The sequence below is a fragment of the Barbus barbus genome, assembly GCF_936440315.1.
Source record: "Barbus barbus genome assembly, chromosome: 17".
Classification (NCBI taxonomy): domain Eukaryota; kingdom Metazoa; phylum Chordata; class Actinopteri; order Cypriniformes; family Cyprinidae; genus Barbus; species Barbus barbus.
In genome coordinates, this window is record NC_136745.1 from 31,165,818 (window position 1) to 31,177,074 (window position 11,257).

The following is an 11,257-nucleotide window of genomic DNA, read 5'->3' on the forward strand; positions in this document are numbered from 1 at the left end:
AGCTGCTATTTCAAATATGGCGGTCCAAGTTTCTGTTGTCATGTTGGTCACGCCCCACCCCCAGCTCCTGACGCAAGCGGTTCTACCTTCTAGCCCAGCAATGTTGTGGTGCTACTTACGAACCGCTTTTTCTGGTAAAATTAAAAAAATTAAGGTTCTTATAGGCATCAGCGGTTTCATGAAAAACATCCAAAGAACCTTTCCATTCAACAAAAGGTGATTTTTATGCATCATTTTAGAATGACATACAGTATAGAGTATATAATTTTCAACAATCTTGGTTTCTTCAAATCCTATTTTAATTGTTCAGTTGTTCTAAACTGTTTTAATTTTAATGTTTTGCCAGTACAAAATATACTTTTGCCAAATAAAGTGTTCTCTCTCTCTTCAATTCAATTCAGTTCAATTAATTTCAATTCAATATGTGCTTTATTGGCGAAATATTTATATATTAATTAATTTATATATGAAATAAATAAATAAAATAAATATATCATAAAAATAATTATACATGCATGTAGGTTAAATGCTTTTAACAAATCTCTCTTTCTCTCACTTCAATTCAATTAAATTAAATTAAATTCAATTCAATTCAATTCAAGTGAGCCTTATTGGCATGACTTGCATAGTATTGCCAAAGCATTGAATATTGCATCAACAAAGAACAAATAATTATTATATAATACATAGACAAAACAAGAATAGATCTATAAATAATTAAGTAGATAATTAGTCTACATGAATACATTGTTTTTATAAACGAAATAAGAAAATAGTTAAGATATTGTATTAAGGAAGAAGAAGAAAAAAAACTGTGTACATGTGTAGATGTAAATAATGCATGACAATTGTTACAATGTATTCCCAAAGCAGTGTTTACATTGAATCTAGAACAGATATATGTATCTCTCTCTCAATTCAATTCAGTTCAGTTCAGCCAGGTCTGTCTGCGGCCCGTCTCTACGGCCAGACTGTGTTCACTGAGTCTGTACATCGTCAGTGTTTTCCTGAGTCTCACATCACTCACGGCGCTCTCTCTCTCTGTGTCTCTCAATTCAATTCAATTCAATTCAATTCAATTCAATTCAATTCAATTCAATTCAATTCAGTGTCTCTCTCTCTCTCTCTCTCTCTCTCGCGCTCTCTGTCTCCATGGCAACAGGGAAGCGTCACGAAGGACGAGTCCACTGCGGTGGCGTCAGGGGTGCGCCGTTCACACAAACACAGTAAATCGCGCCCGCGGCAGAATTAAACATGAATCTGATAAATGCTGAGTTTAACTGTATGTTTATGAGATTATGAGTTCATATAGCGGCTGCAAGGCGTGTTTGTGTGTTGGTTCGCTCCGAGGGAAGATGGCGGAGAGCGGATCGTGATCAGATTATCCCGCTGCTCGTAAATCTCCGGTCGTCGGTGTTTAACGGCGTGAGTTCGGTCGGTGACCGTGTTTGTGTCGTGATCTGCGAGGGATGTCGGACTCTGAGGAGGAGATGCAGGAGCGGCAGCTGAAGATCGTGCTGCTGGGAGACGGAGCGTCGGGAAAGGTACAAAACACGACACAAATCAATCAGAAGCGATCGATTACTGATCAGATCCCACAATCATCGGATTCAGATCACACTCTGTGTTCATCACATCACTGTATATAACGAGATGGGATTGTGAATGTTATTACACAGTTTCCTCGGAGAGACTCTACTGTACTCTACTGTACTGTATGAATATATCCTACTCTGATGATCAAGAGGTTCAGGTCAGTTTATTACATATTATTACCATATTATTAAAATATAAAATATCTGTGAACATCTGTTAAACTGTAATGTATTCCTGTGATCTGCAGCTGTATTTTCAGCATCATTACTCCAGTCTTCAGTGTCACATGATCTTCAGAAATCATAATAATATACTGATTTATGATTATTTATTATGATCGTGTTGGAAACAGTTGTGCTGCTTAATGTTTTTGGACCTGGGATGCTTTTTTCAGTATTCTTTGATAATTAAAAAGTTAAACAGAACAGTGTTTATTCAAAATATAAATTTTGTGTTACAATATACAAAAATGTTGTAAGTAAAGATTTCTATTTTGAATAAATGCTGTTCTTTTTAACCTTTTATTCATAAAAAAAAATCAAAGAAAAAAGTATCACAGGATCCAAAATAAATTAAGCAGCACAACTATTTCCAACATTAATAATAAATCAGTATAAATCAGTAAATCAGTATATTATTATGATTTCTGAAGATCATGTGACACTGAAGACTGGAGTAATGATGCTGAAAATACAGCTGCAGATCACAGAAATACATTACAGTTTAACACATATTCACAGATATTTTACATTATAATAATATGTTCTTTCAAAAATGTAAAAAACTCACTGACCTGAAACTCTTAAGCAAACATTTGAGCAGCTGTGTATATGATGTATATGATGTATGTTATGTATGTTATGTATGTTATGTATGAAGTAATTTGCATTGCATTGATGTTTAGGATGAGTTTTACTGTACTGATAATAACTAGTAACTGTAGTGTTGTGATAGACACTGAAAACCTCTGCTGCTGAAATAATATTTGCTCTTAAACTCATAACAGCGGCTCACAGATGAACATGAATGTGGAGGTGTTGCTATTTTTACCAGCAGTGTGCTTGATTTACTCTGTGCTGGGCTTTGAGCTGAGCTTCGGTCATGTTTTAATGAGGATTCTAATGATCTTATGGGAGAGTCAGTGTTTGTGTTTCATTATGAGTTCTTCTTTATTATATGTGTCCGTGACAGCAGGTGGAGTTACATTCACTACTAACTTGTGTTTGTGTGCATGAGCCTGGGCTATACAATCTGTCTAAATATCCTCAGTAGAAAACCAACAAGCTGAACAGGAACAGGACTGGTTACATATTCAATAAAGGCCACTTTAGCTCACAGTAGCACACATTAAGTGTCCGTGACAGATCATCTCTGTCCGTTTATAACTGATGTGCATATGTTTTCAGCAGGAACAGGAAGTGAGGTCAGTTTCCTGTTGTCATAGGGACGATGAAGTTATTGTTCAGAAGTAATCTGATCAGATTTCTGCCATCAGGTTGGATCAAATTTTCATAAATGGGTTGTTTAAAAAAAACAAGAAAAGGATCTCAAATCGTCAGTTTGTGTTGATTAGTTTGTGTTTGATTCAAAACATCAGGGGCCAGTTGTTCAAAACGTTTAATCTGGATCTGAATTTGGAAATCCCATCCAGGATCCATCTTACTTCTGCAATCACTCTGATCCAGAAACTTTCCAAATCTGGATTATTAGTGCTCTACGGAGCCCCTAAAGGGACACGCTGATGGGAAAATGCCTGTCTTGCATTGCTTTTACTCAAATAAGTACTTCTGAGTGCTCCATCTCTGATGATTGAGCCAGTGTAGTTTACAATCAGTGATAAAAAATATTATATTTTTGTTTGATAATGCTGTTTGGGGATAATATTACGTTACAAATTTTGTATTTTTTATTTTTTAGTTAAATTGTCAAACGTCACTCCTTGGCTTTGTAGCTCAAATGTTGACAGCTTGTTTATATATAGTATATAATGGTTTTATCGTAGTTATACTTGTAGCACAGTAAGATAAATGAGGGAGGATCGTTATCAGCAGCCTCAGGGAATATTCAGATGTATGCAGATGATACAGATTTATAATTATGCGAAGACAAAAGGACAAGCTGCTATCAAACGTACTGCTGCACTGAACAAGGTCTCGGATCGGCTGTCACTCATGCCTCACTCTTAATGAGAGGAAAACTGTGGGAATGCATTCCTTGATCAGGAAAGCTGATGAGCGTTGTCCAGATATGTTAGTTAAAGGAGAGGGAATAAATATTGTTGAGCATTTTAATATGTTTAATAATCATAACCAAATATTTAAAATGCTCAACAATATTTTGTTCATGTTAGATAACAAAAATACATATGTCTTTGTTTTTTTATTTTCAGATATGATAATGAACACTCAAATCATAAATAGTAAATGCACATCAGTCAGTTTTATCAACTTATCAATAATATAATTATGTTTCTATTCCAATTTGTTGTTGAAGTTATTTTTCTGTTGACTATTGAGTTTATGGTCATTGAATGTCCTTCCTGAGGTAAATGTGATGTTATGAGCTGTTTATTGTCGTCTTGCAGCAGTTGAATCACTGATTGATGGATTATATGATTCATGATTGATTTCAGTGAGTTGTTCTGATTCGTCTGATGTTCATTCATGTTTATTTGCTGCTGTAACTAGTAGTAAAGAGATGATCAGAGATCTATCAGCACACTCTAAAGAGCCACAAAAACACATTTACTGTTTGAATTTCATGAAAACATTGACAGAATTTGAACATGGAGACTTTGTTTCATGTTAAAGCTTATTGTGATTATGGGATGATTGACATGCTGTAAATAATGTTTAGTGAAGTTTTGTTGATCAACAGAAAACAAATTATTTCAAAGTTGTAAATGAAATGAAGATTTTTGGAGTATACTTTAGTCTTTTTACTTCAGAATTTCACATGTTAGGCTACTTGTTGTTTCTTTGTAACTATTTGTGAAATTTAATAGGAATTTCTAGTGAAACTTGTAGGATTTTTCAGTGTAGGATAAAAGATCACCTGTGGAATTAAGTTAGTGTTTTTCAGCTTCTTCCACTAAATCTTTCCTCGTCACACAGTTTCTGAAAGCTGTCACTCAAACAGCAGAAGCACAAACCAGATCTACAAAACCAGACACTAATTCTCCTTTGACTCAGTTTTCAGTTTCATTAAACACTTTTTGCAAAACACAACACACAGTTCTCTATGAAACACACAAATCTAACAGGAATTAATATTATGGCAATGTTTGCTTTTGAGACGTGTTTGTGATATTTTGAATGCAGCGCTTCATTTTGCAAGAGATGTGAGGCGTTTTGTGTGCAACTCTTGGATTTGTGTGGAAAGTTTAAAAAAAGTTTTGAAAATGTGTGTAAGCCGTTAAAAAAACTAACTATATATATGTGTCCCTGCAGCACAAAAGCAGTCATGAGTAGCACAGGTATATTTGTAGCAATAACCAACAATACATTGTATGGATCAAAATTATACATTTCTCTTTTATGACAAAAATCATTAGGATATTAAGATCATGTTCCATGAAGATATTTAGTAAATTTCTTACTGTAAATATATCAAAACTTCATTTTTGATTAGTAATATGCATTGCTAAGAACTTCATTTGAACAACTTTAAAGGAGATTTTCTCAATATTTAGATTTTTTTGCTCCCTCAGATTCCAGATTTTCTAATAGTTGTATCTCAGACAAATATTGTCCTATCATAACAAACCATACATCAATGGAAAGATGATTTATTCAGCTTCAGATGATGTATTAATCTCACTCTCAAACGGACCCTTATGACTGGTTCTGTGGTCGAGGGTCACAGATTAAAGGTTGATTTAAAGTCAATGAATCGATAGTAACCCAGCTCTCTGTGAAAGTGTCTGACGTGAGGTGATTTTGGGAAACTCTGCTAAACGAGAGCGTTTCAGTCTCATAGGAAAGGGCCAATTTTCCTACTCGAAATGTCTTTCAGGGTTTGAGACCACAGGAAAAATGTCTTTATCCTGGATTTCTATGTTTGGTTTGTGTGGCATCCACAGCGTTTCTGCTCTCAGCGGCGGTGACCCTCGCGGCCGCAGCAGAGGCTTCTGGGTAGCAGTGCGTGTTCAAGCCCTTCTGGCTCCAGATGGGGTTGTTTAAACGTCTCTTAAAGCGGACGGCGCTACTGTAACGCCACACAAACACACATCCCATCAGATCGGTCCGTCTTCACTCAGAACACATCCTGAACACACATCTAAGAGTTGATCTGTTTGCTTCTGTAGAGTTTGTTCTCTTACAAACACTGAACTAAACCGTTTTATTCCTCTCTGTATTCTCAAGGTTTGTTCTTATATCATTCACACTGATTTATACCACATTTACTCCTAAAAACATGGTGAAAATATGTTTGTTTTCTGTCTGTTGACAGTATTTTCTGATTTATGGAGTGATAAAAAGAAGAGAAATACAAAATCTCTAGAATTATGACCCTGACTTTATACAATAATCAGATTTATGTTTTGGAGATGAATGCAGATGTGTGCATATTTAGTTAATGGATCATTTGTAGATTTAAACATAATATTTCAGAAAACTTGTGATAAAAACAATTGCCTTAATGTTCTGTGATTAATGAACTTGGGGAAATATGGTGATATTTATTAGCCCCCCCCCCCCCCCCCCCCCCCCTGTTTAACTGTGTTGGGATACCTTAAACAATCTAAAAATGAAATGATATTAAAATAATAACTTTAAATCTCTGGGTAGTTTTGCTGCTTTGGGAATCCTTCATCTCCTTGAATTAAACTGGGCTTAATTCATGTTCCTGGTCTAATTGTTAATGAGTGTGTCAGTTTATTACTGTAAGTCACTCCGTTCTGTGTTTGTAAACTTGGAGCCATTAGACATCCATCATAGTGAATTAATGTTGGCCCATCAGTGCATGAACCTGACCGCAGGCCGTGTGAGTGAGTGGTTCTGTGGTGTGTTTATGTCCTGTGTGTGTGTGTGTGTATTATGTGGTAATGGGAATCTGGGCCGTCTCTCACTGCACACACACACGATCTGATTGGCTGTGGCACTTGGTGTAAATCACCTGTCAATCAAAGGTGTTGTCATCCTTTAGCCACTCCCTTTATAACCAGCGGGGAGGCGGAGCCTCAGGATAGCTGATAACAATGTAATTCGATTTTAACTGTTCTAATGTATGTGTGTGTGTGTGTGTGCTTTCAGACTTCTCTGGCCATCCGCTTTGCACAAGAGGCTTTTGGGAAACAGTATAAACAAACGATAGGGCTGGACTTCTTCCTCAAGAGAATCACCCTGCCAGGTTAGACGTGTACACACACACACACACACACTCACTCACTTACCTGCAAACACACACACTCACTCACTTACCTGCAAACACACACATAAACACACACACTCACTCACTTACCTGCAAACACACACACACACACACACACACACACATGTTGGGTTTCCATGTTTTATGGGGACATCCCATAGGCGTAAAGGTTTTTATACTGTACAATCTGTATGTGCTATTGCCCTACACCAACCCTACACCTAAACTTAGCCCTCACAGGAAACATGCTGCATTTTTAGATTTTCAAAAAACTTTATGCTGTATGATTTATAAGCTTGTTTCCTCATGGGGACCAAAAAATGTCCCCACAAGATTAAGATTTACTGGTATTACTATCCTTGTGGGGACATTTGGTCCCCAGGACGTGATGAATACCAGGTGCACACACACACACACACACACACACACACTCACTTACCTGCAAACACACACACACACACACACACACACTCACTTACCTGCAAACACACACACACACACACACACACACACTCACTTACCTGCAAACACACACACACACACACTCACTTACCTGCAAACACACACACACACACACACACACACACTCACTTACCTGCAAACACACACACACACACACACACACACTTACCTGCAAACACACACACACACACACACACACACTCACTTACCTGCAAACACACACACACACACACACACACACACACACTCACTTACCTGCAAACACACACACACACACACACTCACTTACCTGCAAACACACACACACACACACACACACACACACACACACATATATATGATAGGTTGACAAATAACATGGATTTAAATTTGATTCTTATTTAGGTTTTATAATTGTTGTAGTTCACCTAAACAGTCTTACGCTGGGACTCATTTTTGATTCCATGTTGTTTCTAATATTTTGTAATATTTAGAATTAGAATTTTTATATTTTCTGATTTAATTTCAGTTTAAGTTCATTTTAATAATTTTATTATATTGTTGTCATTTTTATTTTAAAAAAAATGTCTAGATTTGATTAATTTTTCTTTCAGTCGTTTTAGTTTTCTTGTACATCAAGTGAAACTAAATGAAAATAAGACATTTGATTTCAGTTTGTTTTATTTCAGGTAACTTTTGTTTTGATGATTTTAGTTTTAGTTAAGTGAAATAACTCCACAGGACTGAATGAATATTAAAGTCCTTTCATATAAACATACATAATTAACAGGTTTTAATGTCGTTTAGAACTGTATTGAGAATGACTTAAATTCCAGTTGAATTCCTAAATTTGAGATAATAATTGAAATTCAAATGAAAGGAAGTGGAGTTAAAATCACCTGAAATTCAAAGCAGTTCTGCTGTAAGTGTAGTTTTTAATAATATATTCCATATTTGATGTAATTTTAATGAATTTGTTGTTTGAGCAACTTATTTATTTTAATACATTATTTTACAAATCTTGATGAATAAAGTCAAGATAATTAGCTAATTTGAGTGACAGATGACTCCAGATGAGTGGTTTGTAGCTGAAGGGTTAGTTGTATTGTGTCCGGTCTTCTGTTGTTGATATGAGTGTATGAATGCATCTCTGTGCTGCTGATGCTGGAGTGTTTCTGCTGCGCCGCTGCTGGGTTTGTGAATGAATCACTCCAGTGTGTGTGTGTGTGTGTGAGCGTGTGTGTGTGTGTGTGTGTGTGTGTGTGTGTGTGTGTGAGCGTGTGTGTGTGTGTGTGTGTGTGTGTGTGTGTGTGTGTGTGTGTGTGTGTGTGTGTGAGCGTGTGTGTGTGTATGTGTGTGTGTGAGCGTGTGTGTGTGTGTGTGTGTGTGTGTGTGAGCGTGTGTGTGTGTGTGTGTGTGTGTGAGCGTGTGTGTGTGTATGTGTGTGTGTGAGCGTGTGTGTGTGTGTGTGAGCGTGTGAGCGTGTGTGTGTGTGTGTGTGTGTGTGTGTGTGAGTGAGCGTGTGTGTGTGTGTGTGTGTGTGTGTGTGTGTGTTTGTTGTATGTCTGCCTCTTTTCAACGTTATTGCCTACGAAAGCTCTTCACTCCTAAACAAACACGCAGAGCTCTCTCTGAAAGACAGGTAGTGTACTGTAAGGGTTCAGTGTGAGCTAGTCTGATGCTTAGAGTAGCATTTAACACAAACTCAGAAATACAGCTACTATTGTCTGGTTCAGAGGACAATACATCACATTTTATTTTGGGGATGAATTATATTCTGTTTAGTAAAGCTTACATATAGACATCTTTTTATAGCATTTACCTTCATAAAATGAAGTAAAAAGAAAATGTGATCAAATCAAGCCTTTTTTTTTTATAAATTTCACATTATAAAATAAAGCAATTTCATTTTGAAGATTAATTATTGGGCTTTTTTTCAGTAAATACAGTAAATACAATTAAGATGCACTTCTTTTATAGCATGTACCTATATACATTAAAAACAAGTAAAAATAAATATTTTGATATTTTAATACGTCTAAATTTGGCTGTTGTGAAATTTGCATTATAATATTAAGAAATTTCATTTTGGGGATGAATTATTGGGATTTATTACATTGCAGTACATAAGACTAGATATATATATTATGTACATACATGCACTTATTTTTTTTAGCATTTACTTTCTATAAAAATAAGTAAAAACAAACATAAACAGAAAAACTGACCAAACCAGTTTGTTTTTGATATTTTGAGACTGTTGTGAAATGTAGATCACATTTTATTTAAGAAATTTCATTTTGAGGAATATTTATGGACTATTATTATATTTCAGTAAGTAAAACTTACACATACACTTCTTTTTAGCGTATACTTCTATAAAAAGCAACATAAACAGAAAACCTGACCGCACCGCTCCAGTTTGTTTTGATATTTTGAGACGGTTGTGAATCTAGATTCAATGTAAAAGTTGCTTTTAAATGTAAATGTTGAAATGTGAAGCATTCTTTTCAAGAGTTGCTCTTAGAGACATTCTTACAAGCTTCTTGGTGTTCATGAGTCCAGGCCCGTGATGTTTACCGTTCATCTTTCAGTAAGCTGCATTAAAATCCTGAATGAAAATTGAATTAAGTGTAATGACAGCGTCTGCAGTAATGAGCCGAGGGAAATGTTTGTTTGGCCGTCTGTCTGTCGTGTCTATTTATTGTAAGCTGGAGAGTCGAGGGTTATTTTGGGGGCCGTTCTCATGCTGGGACGCTTCTGTTTTTACGCTCTCATGGACCATAACTGAGAGAGAGAGAGAAACGCCCGGCGTCAGCACATTCAGAGAGAGCCAGTCACTTACCGTAAAGATTCAGTTCTAGAATAAATAAAGAAAAGATCTTTATAGAAGCACGTGAAGAGAAGTGTGGGATTCAGACTGCTTTATATATATATATATGTGACTGTATAGTCTGAATCTATTGACTGTATCGCTCTGAGCTGCATTAACTAGCAACAAAAACCATCATTATTAATCTCATCATACAGAACTATTTAATGTATTATATTATTTGTGACCCTGGACCACAAATCTAGTCTTTTAAGTCACATGGGTATATTTGTATGGGTCAAAATGAAAAAAAAAACATATTTTATGCCAAAAATCATTAGGATAATAAGTAAAGATCGTGTTCCATGAAGATATTTAGTAAATTGTCTACCATAAATATATCAAAACTTCATTTTTGATTTGCTCCCTCAGATTCCAGATTTGTCAAATATTGTCCTATCATAACAAACCATACATCAATGGAAAGATTATTTATTCAGCTTCAGATGATGCATTAATCTCAATTTAGAAAAATTGACCCTTATGACTGATTTGTGCTCCAGGGACACATTTATTATACAAGTAATCTAATTTATTTTTTATTATATTATATTATTATTTTTTAAATATTGTTTTAATTTTTATTGAACTGCACATTATAGCTGCAATTGTTTTCATTTTTTAAAAACTTTATCATAATTATTTGTTTGTTTATTATATGAATTACATAATTGTTTTTATTTTAATTTCTGTTGTACTGCACATTATAGCAATCTAGTTTTCAGTTCTTTGTAAACTTACATACAGTTGCAAACTAATGGAAACTGAACTGTAATAATGTAATAATGAACTGTAACTGAAGATGAATATATGAACAGTTATTGTAAATGTAGCAGTGGTCAATCCTACAATCTGAGCGACTGCGGTGATGAACTGAGAAACATTATCACACACTCTTAACACATACAACACTTGATTTTACAGATATATGAACTAAGGTTAATAACTGCTGTAGATATTTCATGTTAACTAATG

At 35.4% G+C, this 11,257-nt stretch overlaps 1 protein-coding gene across 2 annotated transcripts in view; it reads left to right on the forward strand.

The window, feature by feature from the left end:
* The first annotated feature begins 1,152 nt into the window (after window positions 1-1,152).
* The window catches only part of LOC306882924 (ras-related protein Rab-28-like), a 26,560-nt gene continuing 16,455 nt past the window's right edge, over window positions 1,153-11,257 (forward strand). For both annotated transcript variants that reach the window (XM_079437928.1, XM_079437927.1), the window contains exons 1-2: window positions 1,153-1,544; window positions 6,852-6,948. In XM_079437928.1, the coding sequence (XP_079294054.1) occupies window positions 1,470-1,544; window positions 6,852-6,948 (172 nt within the window). In that variant the 5' untranslated portion in view covers window positions 1,153-1,469. The remainder of the gene's footprint in view (window positions 1,545-6,851; window positions 6,949-11,257) is intronic.